The following is a 23,692-nucleotide window of genomic DNA, read 5'->3' on the forward strand; positions in this document are numbered from 1 at the left end:
TATAATATAAAAGTATAGGATTAACAGGAATTGTAGTTGCTCAACACCACAGGAACAGTAAAAAAAAAAAAAGTATTTAAAAAAAAAAATACGCTTGACATCGTATTCCCCTCCATGTCCGATTGAGAAGGACGTTTTGCAAAGGTCACAAAAAGCCCTCTCGGTATCCCCCTCAACACCTTTCAGCCACAAATATTCATTTCCCCAGTCTTTCTTGTACCCACACCTTCTCTTTTTAATTGATGATGGCGTTGCCTCTCAGACAGTCTCTTTCTCGAATTTTTCGAATTGGAAAGCGCGCATCTAAAAGTTCCTTCCCACTGTGTCTGGTATGCGCGTGCGTGCGCTGTCATGACAACAACGAAAAAGTTGACAACAGCTAGTCAGCAGTTCAACTTAGGGGTTTGTGTGGCAACAATAGCGTGCTAAAATGTCAAGTAATGTTCGTTTGTCTGCTTGGGGCTCGAGGATATAGCGCAACCAACTTTTTTTTGAGCAAGCATAGATTATGCGTGACACGGTCTCAATTTGCTGGACGCATGAATTGGGCTTCAAACGCTGTGCGCGCACGCGCTACGCAGGACGGGTGGTCACCCTATCATATACCCTAATTGCGTATAGGCTTGAAATCGCGATTGCGATATGATTAAACGTGCAGCACTAATTGAGGTTATTTTATGAATTAGATAAAACTAACATAAAATCTCACAGCATTAGCTGTAAAATTGAGTTTGCGAGACTATGAACAATGAAGGAAAACTGATACTTGGGTAATAATAGACAAATAAAGATGGAAAAAAATCGATTCTTGGCGTTTGAGAATCGATTTTGAATCGACCTCATTTTAAAAAAACGATTAATCGAAAAATCGATTTTTTTGCCCAGCCCTAGTCCGGACCCAAAAAAAATATCAGGAATCCCTTCGTCACACACATGAAGATCTGCTGCGAGGAGACACAGTTCTGATGCCTGTACCGCACTGTAATGACAACATCACGACTATGACTAGAAAAAAACGATATGCGTGAGCGCACTGTCCTTTTTAGGGTCAGATTCAACCAGGAGACTGGTTTGTCACGGTCGACCTGAAGGATGTTCATATATTCAGGGGCAAAGCATACTGATATCGGGTTCTTCCTTTCAGTCTGGCTTTAGCACCTCAAACTTTCTCAAAGTGCATGGGTGCTGGTCTGGCACCCTTGAGACTCAGTAACATCTGTGTCTTGATCTATCTAGACCAGTGGTTCTCAATCCTGGTCCTGGGGACCCACAGCTCTGCACAGTAGGGGTGCAACGGTACAGATAGCCCACGGTACGGTCCGTACCTCGGTTTTTGGGCCACGGTCTCGGTTCGGTTTCGGTACATGTTTTGTGTAGAAAGAGACTGCTATTTTATCCCAAAAATATGTTTTATTTTTCTTATGAGCATAAACAGAATGTCACAGTAGGAAGAACATCAATGTATGGAATAAATTAACACTCTAGTCTGTACTGAACAACACTAAGTAATACAACCTCTTCAACTATCACTTATATGAAATACAAAATGTAAACAAACACACTTCAAAATATTCAAGTGGATCCCAATTCCAAACCTTGATAACTGGTATATGAAGTGATCAATGTGAAAGAAAAAGTGCACTTTTACCTTTAACAAACATAAATTAGCTTGTGCTTTGAATAAAAAAAAGCAGAGCAAAATAATATAATAAAAAAATACTGCATTCAGGATACAAAGTGCAATGTTATTTACTCATCCACTATTGAGAGATTCTTGTGCAAAAAGATGAGTCTATCAACACTGTCTGGTGCAAGGCGAGACCGGTTGGCACTAACGATGTCCCCAGCAGTGGAGAAAATTCTCAACTTTTCAGAATGCCGCAAGCGCACCGTAGGTCACGTGACAAGAACCAACCAGAGCGTATGGCGTTCCGATCGGCTCTTTATTATGACTTTGCTACATGCACTCGTCTCAATGAACGTGACGTCTGCGTCTGCCGAACGTGACGTCTGCGTCTGCCGAACGTCTCGTCTGCGTCTGCCACATCACTCGTTCGTGTGCCGAACGTGACGTCTGCGTCTGCCGAACGTCTCGTCTGCGTCTGCCACATGACTGGTTCGTGTGCCGAACGTGACGTCTGCGTCTGCCATATTCTGCTGCAAGGGCGGTTTCCAGCACATTCCATACACTCATTCTTTATTATTTTTTCCCACTGATCTTCAGTTGTATTTTATTAGCAATTAAGTGATTTTACCTTGCTTATGTATAGCTTTTATTCCAAATAGTAAATATGAATTTACACAAATGTTCATGTTAAAATATTTGTTTGCCATTGTTTCTTGTCAACATATCCACAGATAGCCTACTTATCAAGAAATCATAAAAAGCATGTATGTAGCCTACTATTCACCACTAGGAGTCTCTTGACCAACACAAAATAACGTAGTTGTAAACATTTGGGCTGATTTAACTAACATAAATAATATTTGTAATTTGTAATATTTTTAATGTTTAATTTTAGAGTTGTAATATTTAGTTTTAGAGTTTCACCGAAGTTTGATTGACAGGCGGTCAGACAGTTATCATCAGAATTATACTTAAAAACAGTTAAGAGGAAGGTGAGCACAGTTTATTATTATTATGCTATTATTATTATTATTATTATTATTATTATCTAGCCTAAATGTATTTGCTTGTGCATAAAAACATTTAGATTTGTATCAACAGGTACATAAATATTTTGGCACAATAGTCATACAAGCCGGAAGAGAATTAACATAGAGCCTATAGTTTCTCTTTCAATTCTCCCATGATTTTTAACATCACACTTAAACAACATATCCTGATATTCATTCATGCTGTAACTAGAAGAGATAATCGATCAGTTCACGTCCTGCTTGGACAGTAAAGAGTCACAAAACGGTGTGTCTATTTATTATTTGAATTTCTTAAACATTTTCAAAACTGTAAAAGGTTAGGTTATATAAAAATAAAACATTCATAAATTATTTCATGATAAAAATTAGCCTACTGAACTCAGTTAGGTATAAACGCAAATAATAATAATAATTCATTATTAATATCAGGCTAGTCTAGGCTACATATTTAGAAGACGCTTTTATCCTAAATGGGAACAAAGCAATTTGTCAAATTTCAGTCATAAATTAATATAAGATTATCACATAGCCTATGAACACAAGATTTTGACGCAAATCCAAGTGTTTGTGCGAAGTGTGGAGCGCGCTTGCTGCATGCCACGGAGGCGCGGGCGCGAACACTTTCCTATCAACAGTGGGAACAACTTAAAATAGCCTGTAATAGCTGTAAACTCACAATAACAAGAAAACATTGTGCTTTTGTAAAATAAAATAAAATAAAACAATCAGCCGCATGATCTCCGTGAACTGGAGCGCGTCTCAAAAATGAACTGAAACAGTGTATAGGCCCTACTGCCTCACAGTCAGACTTGAGGAATAGGCTATACTGTACATAGCTTGAAATGGCTACTTTTAAATAAACAAGTTCAAATCGAAAGTGTCTGATTATGTAATCCGTAAAGGTTAATTTCTATAAGGCGCATCCGCAGCGGAGATTGAGATATGTTTGCAGACACGGATTTAAAAAAAAAAAAAACACGTTAAACAATTAAAATGCCTCTTTATTTTTTCAGACACATTTATTATAATAAGCCTACTTTTGCTGGTGCTTTGCAGCAAGATTTATGCGTGCGCTTGAGCTAGGCTATATACCATGCATGCACCCAGTATTTAATTAATATAAACGTGCGATTAGTCGATTGCTTAAATAAATTACTACTAGTTGACTACAAAAATCTTTAGTCTATATGGCAACTCTAATCAATACATTTATTTGACATTTTTTACTTATTATTTATTGGATAGTAATCATCCAGTTATTTACATTACATTAGTTGAGTTAACATAGCCTAATTAGTAAATGAATGAAAAAAAGAGATTAAATTAATATGCTAACCATGTATTTGTAGCATTGCTTGTTCTTACACGATAAAGACTGTTTTAAAGGTGACAAACCTTTATACGTGAACATTATACTGTATTTGAAGATTGTTGTATTGTATCTTCTGTTATAAAGATGAAGATTGACATTTCGTTTGTTAAAAATAATAAGCACATAAAAAAAATAAAAAAAAAAGTTCTGTTATGCGTTTTGACTACTTTTTGTATTTTGTATACCCTAATTTGATCCCTAGGTAATGAAGATATATAACTTTTTTAAAGGGCCTCGTTTTTCCTGGACCCGCTACAATTGAGAATCACTTTAAGCATGCACGCTAAGACAATTTGAAGTATTCCACTTAATACACAATATACAATAATTAACAACGTACCGCTTGCTGTTCTAGTGAGGACGGGCCGAAAAAAATATTCCTCCAATTTATACCCACCCCACCACATACACCACAATTTTCTCTCTACACAACTTTAATAGTTGGGAATGCATTGCTGTACTATTTACTACATCTCACAATCAATAGTATATTGTTTATACAATTGTTAGTGATATAACGGATTGCACTTTATGGACTTTTTATTGCACTTATATTGTAAGATTCTCTGATGTTATTTCGTTGTTATTATAACAATGACAAAAAAATAAAGAAAAATTAAGAACAAACAATATTTACAAGACGCTTTTATCGAAAAAAGGAACAAAGCAATTCGTCATATGTCAGTCATAATACAGGTTAGACAATAATAATACAGGGTTTTATTTGATTATCACAAATAAACAAGATTTTGACGCATATCCAATGGTTTGTGCGGAGTGGAGCGCGCACTGCGTGGCACGGAGGCGCGGGAGCGAACACTTGTATTTTCCTATCAACAGTGGAAACAACTTAAAATGCTCATAATTTATGGTCATATAGAAAATAATAATACATAATTTGCAACTACTTCTATTTGAGTAAACTCACAATAACAAGAAAACGTTTTGATTTCGTAAAATAAAAGAAAACAATCAGGCGCGCTTTCATGATCTCCGTGAACTGGCGCGCATCTCATAAATGAACTGAAACAAAATAAAGCTTGAAATGTCCAATTTTAAACGAACAAATTTGAATCTAAAGCAAATACTGTTTATCTAAAGGCGCATCCGCTTTACAGCGGAGATGGAGATATGTTTGCAGCCGACACTATACTAGTTTATTAATAAAAACAATTAAAATGCCTCGTTATTTTTTCAGACACATTTATTATCATTAGCCTATAAACCACCTATAAATCAGCTCTCTGTATGGTTCCAGAGATGGCTCTTCTCATTCAGCACCGTGGGAAAATAATTTGGCCTTAGAAAACCAGTAAAATCAAAAAAAAAAAAAAAAAAAAAATCCATATTAATTTGTGAATATTTTAAATGTTTAATAAAGGGGCAAAACGTCATAAACAAAAAGTCAAATAATAGTTTACAAACTATTTTTAAAAAAAAGTTTACAGTCGTTTTTTTTCACCACAGGTGACTTAGGCTATATATAAAAAATAGTAGCCTATTTTTCAATTCTATTCTTAAATGATCTACAGAAACAGTGTTTGCGCTATCGAGTTGTCTGTTTTCTAGTTTACCAAAGTGCTGTAGCCTAGGCCTTTTAAAACTATAAAAAATTAAAAACACAATAACAACCCTAACAATAAGCTATAAAAATGCAATAGCCTATTTGTTTCTTCTTATTTCCATCTTTGTGGGGGCATTTGGACCTCAAAATGTGGGTTAAACAACACACACACACACACACACACACACACACACACACAAAATCCTATATATAAATCACAGACGCAGACGTCACGTTATAAGACAGACGCAAGTGTCACGTTCATTGAGACGAGTGCATGTTGCACAGTCATATTAAAGAACCGATCGCAACCGCTGGCACACTGCACTGAGCCGTGTTGAGTAGAGTGTTAAATACGTGTTAGAGAAAAAAATAATTAATAACTTCACTGCCACACGTGAATGACGCGTGACGTCTGACTCAACACTTCACTGCCACGTGTGATTTACGTGACGTCAGCGTGACGTCTGCGTCACGTCTGCGTCTTAAAATGAATGGAATAAATAGCAGAAAGAAAAAAAAATAAGACGTTGAGTGAGACGTTCATTGAGACGTTTGCATGTTGCAAAGTCATATAAAAGAACCGATCGGAACGCCATAAGAGCGCAGCTGATGGTTGCTTTAGCAACGACAGACGCCTCCGGAGCGCAACCGCCCTAGCGCTTTGGAAAAAGGAGAACGCGGCGCGCCTAGCGTTTTCTACGCGTTTTTAGGCGCGATATGTGAACGGCGCCTAAAGCAAAAACTAAAAGGATCAGCGCGAACTCAATGGCAAAACCGAAGTCCCGCGGGACACGAGGGTAGATTGTCCCGTGCAGGGCTGACCGAACGGTCCGGGATTTTACCGTGTACCGTTGCATCCCTACTGCACAGTTTGTATGTCTCCCTCATTTAACATACCTGATTCAGATCATCATCTCGTTAGGAAAGAGCTCTGAACTGAACTGGGTGTGTCAGATAAAGGAGACATATAAAATGTGCAGAGCTGTGGGTCCCCAGGACCAGGATTGAGAACCACTGATCTAGACTACTGACCACACTTGCCAGTGGCATAAATCTAATCTGTTCAGCCAGCAGTTATCACCCTGTAGCCTGGTTGCCCACTGAGGCTAAGCCGGGTTTAGCCTGGTCAGTACCTGCATGGGAGAGCTCCTGGGAAAACGGTGTTGCTGCCTTGAATAGGTGTTAGTGAGGCCAATAGGAGGTGCTCAACCTGTGTTCTGTGTGTCCTAATGCCCCAGTATAGTGATGGGAACACTATTCTGTCAAAAAAGCACCGTCCTTCAGATGAGACATTAAACTGAGGTCCTGACTCTCTGTGGTCTGTGAATGTCCTGTCAGTGACGCATAGAAAGACTTGCGCCAAGTGCCATGTGCACGTGCCAGTCATTTTCATCAAAGCATCAGTAGCTGTATTAGTATCAGTGATACTGTCCTTCATTCATGCAAAGATGCCATTTAAACAGGTATTTCAAATATACTGTATCATAATATATCTTTGTTTCTACATTAATTCGGAGATTAACTGTGAAATTATTACATAAAAAAATTGTGATTTAATTTTTTTTTTTTTTTATCTATTGACAGCACAAATATATATACATATATACTGATTGGCTTCATCACTTTGTCTCCTCTCCACAATACGATGATATTTCGTGGGCGTTCTGACGCAATATGGCTGCCGTCTCATCATCCAGGTGGATGCTGCACATTGGTGGTGGTTGAGGAGATTTCCCCCCTTCCATATGTGAACCGTTCCCATAGCTTGGCGTGATTCTATATGGTCTTTAGACAAATGACACAACCCAAAGGTGTTCCCCTAGCATCAGCTACTGACACATTGTCTTGTTTCCTACTCAAGGACTATGTCTAACCCAGAAGTTTTTAAAAAAATATATAAAAATGAAAAGGTTAAGATTAGGAAATAGTGTAAAGTTTGTTCAGTATAAAAATCATTATATCATTGTAATTGTCAATGGAGTGTGTTCATGAAACACAAAAACCCTGTGTGTGTGTGTGTGTGTGTGTGTGTGTGTGTGTGTGTGTGTGTGTGTGTGTGTGTGTGTGTGTGTGTGTGTGTGTGTGTGTGTGTGTGTGTGTGTGTGTGTGTGTGTGTGTGTGTGTGTTTTTGCACAATTGTGTGCGGATTCTAATCTGTGTGTATTGTTATGACAGAGGAGTCTGAATGAAAGCTTTGGAGATGACGAGTATACAGCTGCCAGAAAAGAAGTTCTCACTCACATGTGCTCCAGGCCAATGCAGGTGAAGATGTGCTCCAGTTATTAACAGTTTAAATCCACTTTCTGTTCATCCATTCTGATGTATATGTCCACACCATGTTGAGTGGGAAGAGGATGTTGTCTCTTTCACACCCTATTCAGCTGCTTCATTGTTTACATTAGCTATGTTTCCATCCATCTATTTTTATGCGCATTTTCATAATTCGCTTTAAATAACATAAATAGCATAAATTTGCAAATTATGCGCAAGTCATTTATTTTATGTGAAGTTATTTTATACAGTGGCTTCTCCTACTGCAGCAACTTCCATTTTTCTTATGATATTTAGCGCCAGTTTATCAGGAAGTGGATGGAAACTGTTTATTATTCACAAATGTTTTATGAGATATTCCAATTTTGTGCTTGAATTAAATACGCAACTTTGGATGGAAACACACCTATTGGCAGCTACCTATCCTAAAAGATTGATTCTAGCTTGATACTCTGAGCATAAAAATACATTGAACACTTAAATAAAGGGCATTATCGTTCCTTTTTAAAGTCTAGGCACCTTTATTTATAAAGTGCTTTATACAATACAGATTGTTTCAAAGCAGCTGTGCAATAATAACCAGGAAAATAATGATCAATGATACATCAGAATTCTGCGGTAAAGCAGGTTATCCACTTTGAGAATTAAGTTCAGTAACATTGTTGATGTTGCAAAATTAATCAATTACTGTATGAAGCCTCTGCAAATGATTCAGAACGCTGCAGCTCGTCTTGTCTTCAACGAGCCCAAGAGGGCCCACGTCACTCCTCTGTTCATCTCTCTGCACTGGCTACCTCTCGCCGCTCGCATCAAGTTCAAGGCATTGACGCTTGCTTACAGATCGACGACAGGCTCAGCTCCCTCCTACTTTTACTCACTCCTACTCCTAACTCTACATCCCTACCAGAAGCCTACGATCGGTCAACGAGTGACGTCTCATGGTTCCATCACAGAGAGCCACAAAATCACTTTCCAGAACATTCTCATTCACAGTTCCATGCTGGTGGAATGCTCTCCCCACCCTCATCCGGAATGCAGAATCCCTGGCAACATTCAAAAGACAACTGAAAACCCTTCTCTTCCCTTTCCTTTTCCTTTATATCCTCGCTTATCGGGCTAATGCTACTCTGAACAATGCCTGAACTTTGTATTTTGAGCACTTCTTGCGTTGTTTTTTGCCTCTTCATGATGACTCACTTAATTTAGTCCTAATTTGTAAGTCGCTTTGGACAAAAGCGTCTGCTAAATGACTAAATGTAAATGTAAATGTAACCAAGTCGAATTGGCTATAATGCAGCATTACACTGGTGTCATCCGGCTCAATTCTTTTCAAGTTTTGTTCTCATACAATAGTGTCAGTGCAGTCAAATCGATAATATTACTGAATATTATATCATTGCATTTTATTCAGTACTAATATGTATTTTATCCAGTATCAATAACTCTATCCGTATCTAAGCCGTTCCTTTAGTCCACCATTTTGGGAACACTTAATAATAGATTTTTCTTACAAAGCAGCATCATTTTCTACCTGCTGTTTGGAACAGCCTGTGTGTGTGTATAAGAAGCATCAATTCCATCCTGGTTGCGCAGCTTACTCTGAATTGTAACAGAGCTAATGTGTCAGATTATTAGAACTGAAGCAATGGTGACTGTTGAACGTCTTGTGATCTAATCAGAATTATTTGATATCGTTTTCCTGTTTAGATGGCGGTGTATTTCTGTTCTGGAGCTCTGAAGGATGAGAAGTTCTTCCGTCATTATGCTCTGAATGTGCCTCTTTACACACACTTCACTTCACCTATACGACGGTATGCTGATGTCATAGTGCACCGTCTACTGGCCGCCTCCATTGGTGAGTTACTCGTGGTCAAGAGTCAGGGTGCATGTGACTATTGCTTGAGGTTCTCAACGTCCTGCTGCCTGCTCACTAGTGAGGGAAATGTTCCATTATGCAATGCAACATTTAATAGAGCAGCAGTGAATCAGGGGTTTCGGTGCCGAGTCTATTTTTGCTGCACTACTCACGCTCACTTAAAGTGAAAGCACACTTTTGATGGACAAAACAAATATGATTTCCCACAAAAAGTGATCAAAATGCACAGAATAAGCATGTCTAGTGTGTTTTAACAAGAACTGGAGTAGTTCACTGCCTCAGTCCCAGCTGAGGAGAAGGAGCCCTATTGCATGATGCTTGCACCACCTAGCTTCATTGTGGGTATGGTGTTATTTGGGTGATGAGCAATCTTGTTTTTGAGCCAAACATTCCTTTTAAAATTATGGCCCAAAAGTTCAAACCAATTTGGTTTCATTAAACCATAATTATTTTAAGTCAAGTCACCTTTATTTATATAGCTCTTTTTACAATACAGATTGTTTCAAAGAAGCTTTACAGTGATAACAGATCAATAATATTGTTGAATATTAAGTGTCCCCAACTAAGCAAGCCAAAGGCGACAGTGGCAAGGAACCAAAACCCCATCAGGTAACAGGTTAGAGGGGGGGAAAACAATTGATTATGATTCAGGCAGCATTACAGGTCAGAAGTCAGATTGGATCAGAACATTCAGAATATTTTTCCAGTTCCATCTGGTTGAAGATCGAGTCATCACGCCTATATGGAGGCGGGTTTGTTGAGGATCAGTGCTGATGGCTGTTGTGTCGATGAGGCCTTCACAGGGGAGAGTCTATTTGACACAATCTCTGCTGACACTTCAGGGATGCGTTGTGGTCGTGTCTTGGTGCAGGTCCACCATCTGATCTGGATACAGCCCGGATCCGGCTGACTTCAGTAAAACTCGGGATAACCAGAGAGACTAATATAAGCATATCGGATTTTATAGAAAATGTTCCCAGTTCTGCTGACCTAATTTATGCAGCCTAACAATCATTTAACTGATTTGAATAATAGATATGTATAATGTTCTATGTGTATGTCAGGTCAAAGAGATGTGTTTTTTAGTCTAGATTTAAACTGACAGAGTGTGTCTGCTTCCCGGACAATGTTAGGAAGACTACACCAAAGTTTTGGTGCCAAATAGGAAGAGGATCTACCGCCGTCAGGCGATTTTGATATTATCAAATGGCTAGAATTTTGAGATCGCAATAGACGTGAAGGACTATAATGCATTAAGAGTTCGCTCAAGTACTGGGGAGCTAAACTATTTAGTGCTTTGTAAGTAATCAGCAAGATTTTAAGCAAGTGTTGACAGAACTGGGCTAATATGGTCATACTTCCTGGTTCTAGGAAGAATTCTAGCTGCTGCATTTTGGACCACATGTTTTTTCTTCTTTTTTATTTTTGTGAGTAATTGCTTCCATCTGACCACCCTACCCAATAGCCCAGACATATGAAGAATACAGGATGTTGTTGTCACATGCAGCATGTGACCAATACTTGTCAGATATCCCTCCAGCTCAATTAATGCTTCTGTAAATCCTAGCATCCATCAATTTTTGACGGGTGCCCTTTCATTTGGAATGTCATTATGGTGCCCTGTTGTCTCCCCTTGTTGATGATGGCCTTCACAGTATTCCATGGCACATCTAATGTTTTCAAAATACTTTTGTATACCCTTCTCCCGATTGGTAACTCTTTACAAAGATATCCAAACACATCCTTTGTAAAGTCGACCAAGAGGATGCTAATAAATCCCACTGTAATTGAGTCACAAATTAGGTTACATGAGTGAAATGAACATGCCAAGTTCTAGTCAACATTTACTAGAACACATTTGAAAGTTTAAAATGATCATTAATCCACCGAATGCCAGTGCAAATTAATCCACCGAATGAACAAAATGATCTTCGTAATCTTTAGTCAAATTCTCAAAATGTGCTTCCCCTTTATAACAGGCTTGGGCAGATTGTCAGTCTGCTGTGAGAAAGAGATGGCGAGGATGTGCGCTAAAATCAAGCCCCGTCCTCTATTTTTTTATCTTTCTGTATTGCATTTCATTCTGAAATGCACAACTTCTGGTTCATGCAGACTTTAAGTTAAGTGCTGTTTTATCTGGAGCCTCATATTTATTCTATCTGTGTCATTACAGACTGTGGGCCACGTTTGAGTCTCTCAGGAGAAGAAGTACACAAACAGTCATCCCACTGCAATGACAGGAAGACTGCTTCAAAGAGAGTTCAAGAGCTGAGCTCTGAACTTTTCTTTGCTGTCTTTGTGAAGGTATGTATCATAGCAAAGATGCTCTAGAGGTCAGGATTTATTTATCATTTGCACAGATTGCACATAGAGTAAAAGTCTTCTGTATGTAAATAGGAATAGTAATAAAAAAAAAAACTTTGAACAAATTTGAGCAAATACATTTTGCCCTTGATATAATGTTAGCATAGTTGTTATTGATCTGCAAAGGCAGAAATGTTGTTGGTAAACAAACCATTTATTAATGAGTGTGATGTTGCTGGTAGGAGTGTGGTCCTCTGGATTCAGAAGCTATGGTCATGGGGGTCCTGGACCAGTCCTTTGATGTGCTGGTGCTTCGCTATGGAGTGCAGAAACGAATCTACTGTAATGTACGTATTACTTATTCAACTATTTGTTTTCACAGCTTTTCTTTCTAAATAGTAAACTAGTAAACCAGTGAAATTCAGCCATACACCTCATTTATCAAAGATACTCCAGTCTGCGTAATCATTTTTACTTATATTTATTCCTTATGTATTTGTGAGGTAGTTATTACATTTATATTAGTGTTTAAATGAAATGCATGTGTAAAATGATGAATTAATGTCATTTTTATATTCATAATTTTCAGTAAAGTGAAAGTAAAATAAGTACATGTACACTCGTGAGTTGCGACATTACTGTCGGATCCAATATAGTCGGAACTGCATCTTTTATTTTCAGTCTCTCTGAAAAGTGGTTCGAACTGTGTGTTGTTTAAAAACTGCTTATGAGGATCTTGTAATACTCATAAGCATCTATCGTTTTGTTGCTCGGGTAATCCTGTGTTTGGGTCGTTCCTATAGTTTGGTGGATTTTATGTCCCCATGAAACAATACTGCATATTTCACATAAAATGTTAATCAAGTTTCATACCACATGGTTTTTCATCCATAGATGTACCCCAATTAACACAAATTCATAATTAGTACCTAAGAATAATAAAATAATTAAAAAATAAGCATTTGACAGACAAATTCCCATGTCCCCAATCATGGTTCAAATTAGCAGTTTTTAGTATTAGTATATACATTTACTTATTCTCTTTGACATAAAATACAATTTAATGTCATGCCTATTTTTATTTATGCATAAAACCTATTAATGAGTTTATGTCCCTCAAACTTGTCCACCCTGTTACATTGGTGCTATTTGCCCCTTCAGATATTAAGCATATTCCCTGAATCACATGACTTATATATATATACAGTGCAATGCATAAGTGAATGCACCCATGCTAAAGTTGACTAAAAAGAGGAATAAAAAATCATATTTTGGAAATTGAACTTAATGCCTTAATTTAAAAAATTAGGAAAAATCCAACCTTTAAGGACACCAATTTTCTTTGTGAATGAATAATGTATCGTAAATAAATAAATGTTCTTCCTTAAAATACATGGTGCATAAGTGAGTACACCCCTATGTTAAATTCCCATAGAGGCAGGCAGATTTTTTTTTGTAAGTATTTAAAAAAAAAAAAATTAGGATACTATGCATTCTGATAAAGTTCCCTTGGCCTTTGGAATTAAAATAGCCCCACATCATCACATAGCCTTCACCATACCTAGAGATTGGCATGGTTTTATTTCAGTTAGCCTAAAAGCTAGTTTGATTTGCATTGAGAGATGATCTTATGGAAAGTACCCTATGCCAATCTCTAGGTATGGTGAAGGCTATGTGATGATGTGGGGCTATTTTAATTCCAAAGGCCAAGGGAACTTTATCAGGATGCATAGTATCCTAAAAAAAATAAAAAATAAAATACTTAAAAATAAAAATCTGCCTGCCTCTATGGGAATTTAACATAGGGGTGTACTCACTTATGCACCATGTATTTTAAGGAAGAACATTTATTTATTTACGATACATTATTCATTCACAAAGAAAATTGGTGTCCTTAAAGGTTTGATTTTTCCTAATTTTTTTAATTAAGGCATTAAGTTCAGTTTCCAAAATATGATTTTTTATTCCTCTTTTTAGTCAACTTTAGCATGGGTGTATTCACTTATGCATTGCACTGTGTATATATATATATATATGTGTATGTATATGTATGTATGTGTGTGTATGTATGTATGTATGTGTATATATATGTATATATATATATATATATATATATATATATATATATATATATATATACATATGTAATCGCCATTAATCGCATGATTGTCATGAGTTAACTCGCGATTAATCGCAATTCATCGCACATTTTTTATTTGTTCTAAATGTACCTTAAATTAAAACTTTTCAAGCTTGTAATACTCTAAATCAACATGGGCATGGATAAATATGGATGCTTTATGCAAATGTATGTTTATTATTGAAACCATAGTCAACATAGAGCATGAAGACGAGACATGTTTCAAAGGTCATAGATGTTTTTCAAAGAACTTGTTCATGTCTATTAGACACATGTAGAAAGAACAAAGAAATACCAGGTTCCCATTACTTCTCTTTCTTTGCACTGAGCAATTTACTAACACAAACATGTTTAGATTTTTGCATGACAGGGCAGCTCTTCTGAAAATGCTAAATGTACATTTATTATTTATTATTACATTAGTTTGTCTCTCTCTGTGCCCATTTTAATGAAGCTAAATTCTGAATAAAACTGTTTTCATTGGTATATTTTACTGTTTCTTTTGTCAAACAACGGAATGAATATAAAATAGTGACTGAAACGCGACCCAATAAACATAACCTGCTCTCCCTTCCAAGACGTTAATCTGCACAAAAATCCTGATAATCGAGCCGTCGTCTGATGAAATCAAATACACATAAGATAAAGACAATATTTGTGTTGCGATTTCGGCTATACTTGCATGTACAATTAGAGAAGCAACATAATATCTGTTTAACTGAATTAAAGCGATGCTCCTCTCTCTCTCTCTGCGTCTCGCGCTGCAGAGAGAGAGAGAGAGGTGCGCGCGCGTGCTGGGAGCAGTACCGGCGATTCTCAGAAACTAAATAAGGTTTGGGCGCTTTTTTGAAGGGGAAAAAATCGCTAAAGGGGTCTGCAATGTCGCTAAGTTGGCAACACTGTGTATCTCCATTTCTCCAACTAGGGGTTGGGCCACGGGTCAACCAGAAAATACGCGCTGCGTTAATCGGCCGTTAAAAAAATTAGTGCCATTAATATGATTTTGCGTTAACGCGTTATTAACGCGGCGCTAACTTTGACAGCACTAATATATATATATATATATATATATATATATATATATATATATATATATATATATATATATATATATATATATATATATATATATATATATATATATATATATATATATATATATATATATATATACCGGTATATATATATATATATATATATATATATATATATATATATATATTAATTTTATTTCTTCCTAAATGTAAATCTTCTGCTTGCATGTTGTTCTTTTCTAGCTAATAATGGGCTTCATAAGCTTGAAACGCCCACCCTGTTACACATTGCATAGTAAATCTCATGTAACAGGGTGGACAAACCTTCATTGAATGTGAAATTTGGTCAGAATTATTAGGTTATACTATAGGTTATTATTATTAGGTTATAGCCTGAGCTTGACCAGTGTGTTTTTATGATAGACAGACATTTTCTCCCTTTGACAAGCCTAATGTGTATCTTTACTATGCAATGTGTAACAGGGTGGACGTTTCAAGCTTATGAAGCCCATTATTAGCTAGAAAAGAACAGCATGCAAGCAGAAGATTTACATTTAGGAAGAATTAAAATAAATTAATTAAAATATATAAAAAATAAACAAACATTTTCATGTCCAGTATAAATTAAAACAAAAGGGAGGAAAGATCGTTTAGGGATGTGAAAATGTAAAGTCGATGTCCCTACAATAACAGACCGGCGTGAATCTAATAAATTATTAATTCAAGAACATTGTGCAAGTTGTAGTGGGAATTTTTAAAAATGAATCATGAACTAGCATTTTCTTTACAGGCCAAAACATTTAACCTTTGATTTCTCTTTACAGGCCTAACATTTAACATTTGAAAATAATAATGCATCAGCAAGGTAGCAAGGTCGTTGTTTGAGAAAGTCTGAAGATATCCTGGCTAGACAGTTATTCTAAATGTAATAGTCCCATGATATATTGAGTAATCAACGATGAACTTACAATGAACCACCAACCCCATGATTTTGTTGATTTTGATGATTCAGATAATTTAACTTCCTACCACATAGGCAGCCAAGTTTAATTGAAAGCCCATTTTGCCAGCTGTGAAAACACCTTTAAATCCATTGAATGTTATGTGGTATCCAGCTGAGCTATAAACCAGCACACTATAAATGGCCACAACAGAAAAAAAAAAAAATTCATTGTTTTTTAATAATGCATGAAATAATGAATAATAAATAACATGCTTTGTTTCTCTTGAAGTCATTAGAGGGACTAAAGGCAGTCAACTTCCGTAAAGTGGGAAAAAGACCAGAGATGACACTTTTTTGGGAAACAGGTGACCCAAGCAAGGAGTCCATACAACAGGTGCGCTACTAATGATGCAGCTTTCTTCTGTTTGCTAAAAGCCTCATTTTCTCAATATCGGTTGTATTGGTGGGTTTATAATGAGTGCAGTTGCAAACACAATGTTTACAATTTCGAAATGTTTAAAAAAAATAACTTTAATCATGAAGATATGCTTTTACGTTTATAACAGATGCAGCAATCCACATAACAATTTTCTAAACCACATTTAGAATCGAGCAACCACATAGCAATCCATAAAAACACTCAGAACGTCCTAACAGCTGCTTAGCAACACCCAAGAAACTGCCTGGGACACAGTACCAACTGCATATACACTATATGGACAAAAGTATTGGGACACCTGACCATTACACCAACAGTGACTGTAGTGTCATTGCATTCTAAATAAAAAATTGCGTTTTTGTAGAGCGTTTCTGTGGGAATTTTTGCCCATTCATCCAGTAGAATGTCATGGCAGTGGAAGTTTGGAACTCTTCGGCTATGGAATAAGAAGAGCTTTGGTGACATTTATGTACCATGCTCCTCAGCACTTGGTGACCCCGCTCTGTGAGGTCTTCCGCTTCGTGGATGAGTTGCTGCCATTCCTAAATGCTTCCACTTTCCAATAATACCACTCACAGTTGACCATGATATATCTAGCAGGGATGAAATTTCACAAACTGACTTATTGCAAAGGTGGCATTCTATCAAGAGTACCACACTTGTTCAATTCACTGAACTCTTGTCTGATTTTGTGCACCTTTGGCAATGGGTCTGATTCAAACACCTGAATTCAATAATTTAAGAGTTGTGTCCCAATACTTTTCTCCATATAGTGTATCAACATTCTTAAAACCATTCAGAACCTAACAACGCCCTGGCAGCTGCTTAGATCACCCTAGTAACCAAATAGCAGTGTTCTCAGAAAACCCAGTTGACAAGAGCTGAAACAAGGCCGAACCGTGGCATAGGTAATGCAGGTACCCTGGGGTGCAAAAAGATAGTAGCGCGCCTGAAGACGACGGAAAAGCTTTCATTTCTGCTCCGACAGTCGCAAGACCATGCCGAACACTGTAAGTGTGTTTTAGAAATCAGGAATGAGCATGAGCGTAGGGCTGCTCGATTATGGCAAAAATCATAATCACGGTTATTTGGGTCAATATTGAAATCTCAGTTATTTAGCACTATTATTACTGGGTGATATGATCAAAGTCTTATTTCATGATACGAGAAATTTTAAATTAAAATTTTTACATTTCACAACTATCGATACTTCAGCTAAAACTAATACTAGGTAAATTAATGTAAGTAAAAAGTCCTCAAAACAGTTACAGAAGACAAGTAAACAGTCAGCAATACAATAAGAACAAAGAAACAAATTACAAACAAAACCGACAAAAAATACAACAGAACAAAAATACAAATTAAATGAAGTGGTTTAGGTTTTTCAGGAAGATGTACTAACAGTAGTATTCAGATGAGTAATATCCTACAACAGAAATTTAATAAAGTAATCAAATGTAAAATAACACTGCTGTATACATTAAAGATAGACTAATCCTTATTTAAAACTACAAAAGTTATTCATTTATAACTACAAAATGTATTCATTCAAGAGCAATGTGTGATTTTATCTTTGTCTTTTGTTGTTTGATTAACATTAATGACTTCAAGAGCTGCACAGATCCAGCGCATTTCAAACACGCTTTCTCAAAATGTTTACATTCACTTAAGATATAACTGACTGTGTTTGAGGATACTTACCAAAACGGCATTTCGACATATTTGTGTGTAGGCTATTTGACCGTTTAGGCGCGTATCTGAAGCCCACAGTAAAGTTTGCTTATGCCCGTTCCCCATCTCGGAGCGTACGCACAGGAGGCCGGCTAGGGAACAGCATCTCTTTTGCAGTTTAATGCACTTTTAATAACACTGTTTAATATCAAGCATGTCCGGCAGTTTAGCAACAGTAGAGTGCATTTTACAACACTCACTTATTCGGCTGAATGGATGTTCAATTTGACTTGGGGAGGAACGAAAGCACACCGCTGTGAAGGAAAGAAAAGTGCGCTTGGACGGAATGCGGCAGTGGCACAATAATCATTTTAGCTTGATTATCTTGTTTTTATAATCGTTGGAAAATCGGAATCGAAATACGGTCAGTCGCACAGTCCTACATGAGCGTCTACACTACGAAGGCATTTTGTTTTGAATAAAGTGCTGTATAAAAAAGGTGACTTGAAAGGTGACTTTGTCACACAGTTTCACTTTTATTGTGAGGTAATCAACAATATCCAGATTTATTACATGGCTTGGTTGAATTCCAATGTAGAATGCGGTCTGTTATTTCTTGATAACAGACCGCTGCGAAGTATAACACACCGTTGCCATGAAAAACAGAGCGTTGCTATGGATGCAGGATTCTAACCGTAGAGACGGAACGGACTATTTTCTTTAGCGGAAGCAATACAATCGTTTTTAAATCAATAAACTCCTTTTTAAATCAATATTTTGTGTCAAATTATTGATTTATTAGGTGGGTAGCCATGTAATAAGCGAGATAATGTAGAGCGAGGCGGTTGTTATAGCAAATACAACCCCTTCAGGCTGATTCAAGACCCCTCCTCTTTGCGTCAGGGTCCCGATCAGCCTGTCGGGGTTGTATTCGCTATAACAACCGCCTCGCTCTACATTATCCCTTACATAATATTACGTCCCCTAATATTTTCCACTTAAATCTCTGAGTACTGAATGGTTCATGTAACTCTTGTGTACATTTTAATTTTTTTTAAATATTTAAAAAGTAATTTGGAGCAGGTTGTTTGTCAAATTTGTTATTTTTATAAATATAAGTAATTTAAATCCATTTTAGTGTTGCCAGTGTTTCAGTGACGCCAATCTAAAATCTCTCCCAGGGCACCAACAAAGTCTGGGTTGACCCTGGGCCAAAACCACTCAAAATATCATAGAAACTGCGGATCAACACCGTAGCTACATCTCGGAACATCCTAGCAAACACACACCATGGTTATTTCTTGCAGTGGATAATGGTGTGTTGTCTTCTTCTGCAGGAGATCTCCATCTTCACCCTGTTGAATGTTCAGCTGAAGGCAGATAGAGCTCCTATGAAATACAGTGCTGTGCTAAAGAGACCCTCAGCACTTGTATGAATTATCCCAACTCAATTTTTATTTCCGCAGGTTTATTCTTAACCAAACAGAAGTATCAATGGTGATAAAGGCTTCTCCTCTGCACAAGTAAACCATGAACTCAATTTTATGTGATTTTATTTGACTTTTATAGGATTTTGTTCTGAAATCTGCCAAATGCACATTTCTTTTAATTTGGGAATGTTAAGTGTTCAAGTTGAAATATTGGAAATATTTTGCTTTAGCCTCAGGAAGTGTTAAGTGAAGGTTTTGTTTTCAGGGATTGTGCCATAAGTTTAAATATTTCTATTTTGAAACAACATGGAATTCACCCTAATTCAGAGAATAGTTTCCAACGTGAATTTTAGTTACCTTTTTGATGCCAGTGTTTTAACACTTCGACCATTGTGTGCTTTGTAACATTTGAGCTTTTTTTTTTTTTCTGCCTTAAATCTTTTAGGATATGCAGCCTTTGAATGAGAGATAATCACTTCGGAAATGGCGTTTGTCAACTTTAGAAGTTGCAGATATGTTAATGATTATTTTGTTTTCCCAATGGGAAGCATTGAGCCCTTAACAAACATACCATTTTATTAAGTGATTTTTGGACTATATATTAGCTTGGCTGAGTGATTGCTTTGTTTTGTTGCAAATACTGGATCTGTTATGTTTTTAAATAGGACCTTTTGTTAACTATTGATAGATGCTTTTTAATTATTTTCAAGAATTAGTTGTAAAGCATCAAAACTTTTGGGACCCACCATTTGAAGAAAACATCTGGCAGAGAATTTTACTTTACAATCACTCCACTGCTTGCTTCTTATGTATGTAAAGGTACTGCCCCAAGTACCCCATACACTTGAATACTGTTTTACACACACTGAACGTCTATTTGATGTCTTTAAGAAATGTTTTAAAGTGTCATTTGTCTCATCTTATGCATTTCATTTAATTTTTTTCATATGCTTATTTTTGCACATGGAATTTCAGTGATTGTTTCAGATATCAACTATTTACTATTTACAAACTATTGATCTTGCAAACAATGTCTTCTCTACTGTATAGTGTGATATGCCAGTATAAAACTCTAAAACTGACAATGACTATGTAACACGTCCAAAAGACTAGAAAAAGGCATCTGGGCTTAACTTCATTTAAACCATTAAGTTCAGCTGAATAATCTCCACAGTTAGCAAGTCATATGATGTGACAAAAAAAAAAAAAATTCAGCATTTTGTTTGCTTTACAAGAACTGCTGTGTAAATGAAGTGTGTGTGGGGGGGGTTGCCCATTGTAGGGTTGGAACGTGGCAGTATCCATGTGTAAAATGTTTGTAAAATCTGCATATGGTAATTAATTGGAAACTTGTGCTGTATGTACTCCGTTAGGGGTTCAATTTGATGTAAGTGCACATTTGTTGTAACATTGGTCTAAAAATGTAGTCCTAAAATATATATATGCAGTGTGAGTAATAGGGGAAAACCTGTGGTGTTTGGCAAATGAATATGGTTAAGTGTGATACTGACTGAAAAAATAATAATAAACACCACTTCCACAAAGTCTCCACCACCTCCATTTATTTATCATCACCTTTATTTATATAGCGCTTTATACAATACAGATTGTTTCAAAGCAGCTTTACAGTGAAACAGGAAAATAATGTTGCAAAGCAGCTCTAAAAAGGCAATAGTGTCATTGTTCAGATCTCATCCAATAAGGGGACCTTGGGAGAAACCAGGCTCATTCAGTCAGGGTCCAGTTCTCTGGTCAAACCAACGAACATGATGTGATTATGATTCCAGACTGCATCACAAGTTTGATTGTGGATTGTTATCACTCAGAATATTTCATCCAACTCCTGCTTGAAGATCGGGATACATCATGCCGTCATGTGGGGAGGAGGTGAAGCTGGCCATATGGGTCTGTACAGAGGACTTGTCTGGTCAACGAGGTCTTCGTATCTGTCTCTAGGACTCGTCGAGTCGTCATGGGGTCCACTGACATTCAGGGCTGCGTTGTGGTCATCTCTTGGTGCAGGTCTGGATATGGATGTTCTGGGAAGTGTTCCTGGGTCCAGTTGACCTAATTTATGCAGTGTAACAATCCTGGATTTGAATTATAGAAATGTGATCATGTGTTATGTGTATGCTAGGTTAAAGAGATGGGTCTTCCTGTAAATTCAGCCTGTAAAGAATAATACTATTTGTAACCCGTGTCTCAGGTTAGTGTAACCGATAACTCATTTAAGTAGCTATGAATTAAAGCTGGCTATTATCAGAAGCTCTAGGTACGACTACGGAGCCTGCAATAGTAAAAGGGTTAACAGAGAACAGACAACACAAAACAGGTAAATTTGAGAAATGTATTACACAAAATTGAAGACAGTTATTTACATTCCCTGCCTATCTAAGCCGGCTTCCTGAGTGCACAGTGCACAATAAAATCCCAAAATAAACAACTCAAACAAAAACGGAAGAGTCCATGGAAGTTCTTGGTGTGTGTTTCTTGGAGTGTGTATGCTCTTTTCTATGGGATGATTATAGTCTCAAAAAGATTAACACGTGTAAGCACACTTATTAATGAACTTGATACATGTTGCAGAAATGTTTTATCCATGCCTTTCAACTTGCGTGTGCAAAATTCAAAATTGAATGAATGTGAAGCAATTTGTACAAATAGAGACATTTTTGTGAATACAAATGTTTTCCTTTGTATTAGTGTATCATTGTTTGCACATGCAACACAGAAGATGTGCATGTGTGGATCAGGTGACACGCGTGCATTCATTGACGTCTCCTCTGAGTCAATCTCATTTGATTCATTTGGATTTTGAGACTTTCTTTTCGCGGTTTTTAAGCATTTCACAACCCACACACAAACAACTACAAATGAATAGGCCTGGTGCTAATTATTAATGTGTGCACAACTACCCATCTATTTGACAAATTCACAAATGTGCATCACTACATTTAAACTAATACAATACAACTTGTGTGTGCAAAATCCAAAATCACATGAATGTGCAGCATTTTGAACAAATAGAGACATAGCTGTTAATACAAAACCTCGATCTTGTATTAATGTAGGCCAGAATTTGTGCATGCAACAAGTAAGATGTGCATTTGTGGATCAGGTGACACGCGTGCATTCATTGACTCGTTTCTGAGTCGATCCTATTTGATTCATTTGGATTTTGAGACTTTCATTTCGCAGGTTTCGCCTCGCACGATCCACACACAGATGTCTGAGAAAACCTGCTACCACTAGATGGCAGTATTCTGCTAAAACAGACAACGGCAGCATAATAAAGCGTTCTTCCCCATTTAAGACGCTTAATGAGAGTGATATTGAAGCACCAAATTTAGCCCTACCTTATTAATAAAGCATACTTTATAGAGGCAAACAGATTACATCAGATTATGAACAACACCCATAGAAAACCACTATAAAACGCTTAACGTGCAATCGCGCGTTGCATGTTCAATAAGGTGTATAGGTATGGGATGATTATAGTATCAAAAAGATTAACACGTGCAAGCACACTTATCAATGAACTTGATACATGTTGCAGAAATGTTTTATCCATGCCTTTCAACTTGCGTGTGCAAAATTCAAAATTGAATGAATGTGAAGCAATTTGTACAAATAGAGACAATTTTGTGAATACAAATGTTTTCCTTTATATAAGTGTATCATAATTTGCACATGCAACACAGAAGATGTGCATGTGTGGATCAGGTGACACGCATGCATTCATTGACGTCTCCTCTGAGTTGATCTCATTTGATTCATTTGGATTTTGAGACTTTCTTTTCGCGGTTTTTAAGCATTTCACAACCCACACACAAACAACTACAAATGAATAGGTCTGGTGCTAATTATTAATGTGTGCACAACTACCCATCTATTTGACAAATTCACAAATGTGCGTCACTACATTTAAACTAATACAACACAACTTGTGTGTGCAAAATCCAAAATCACATGAATGTACTGCATTTT

The 23,692-nt window shown here is 36.9% G+C and overlaps 1 protein-coding gene across 2 annotated transcripts in view; it reads left to right on the forward strand.

The window, feature by feature from the left end:
- The window catches only part of dis3l2 (DIS3 like 3'-5' exoribonuclease 2), a 58,497-nt gene extending 37,243 nt beyond the window's left edge, over nt 1-21,254 (forward strand). The window contains exons 16-21 of one of the 2 annotated variants that reach the window (XM_081373387.1): nt 7,773-7,859; nt 9,576-9,723; nt 11,918-12,048; nt 12,291-12,395; nt 16,455-16,559; nt 19,613-21,254. In XM_081373387.1, coding sequence (XP_081229513.1) covers nt 7,773-7,859; nt 9,576-9,723; nt 11,918-12,048; nt 12,291-12,395; nt 16,455-16,559; nt 19,613-19,711 — 675 coding nt within the window. In that variant the 3' untranslated portion in view covers nt 19,712-21,254. The remainder of the gene's footprint in view (nt 1-7,772; nt 7,860-9,575; nt 9,724-11,917; nt 12,049-12,290; nt 12,396-16,454; nt 16,560-19,612) is intronic. The other variant, XM_081373388.1, reaches the window with a different exon arrangement.
- Nucleotides 21,255-23,692: the final 2,438 nt, after the last annotated feature.

Source organism: Scardinius erythrophthalmus (assembly GCF_964197995.2).
Source record: "Scardinius erythrophthalmus genome assembly, chromosome: 9".
NCBI classification, from domain to species: domain Eukaryota; kingdom Metazoa; phylum Chordata; class Actinopteri; order Cypriniformes; family Leuciscidae; genus Scardinius; species Scardinius erythrophthalmus.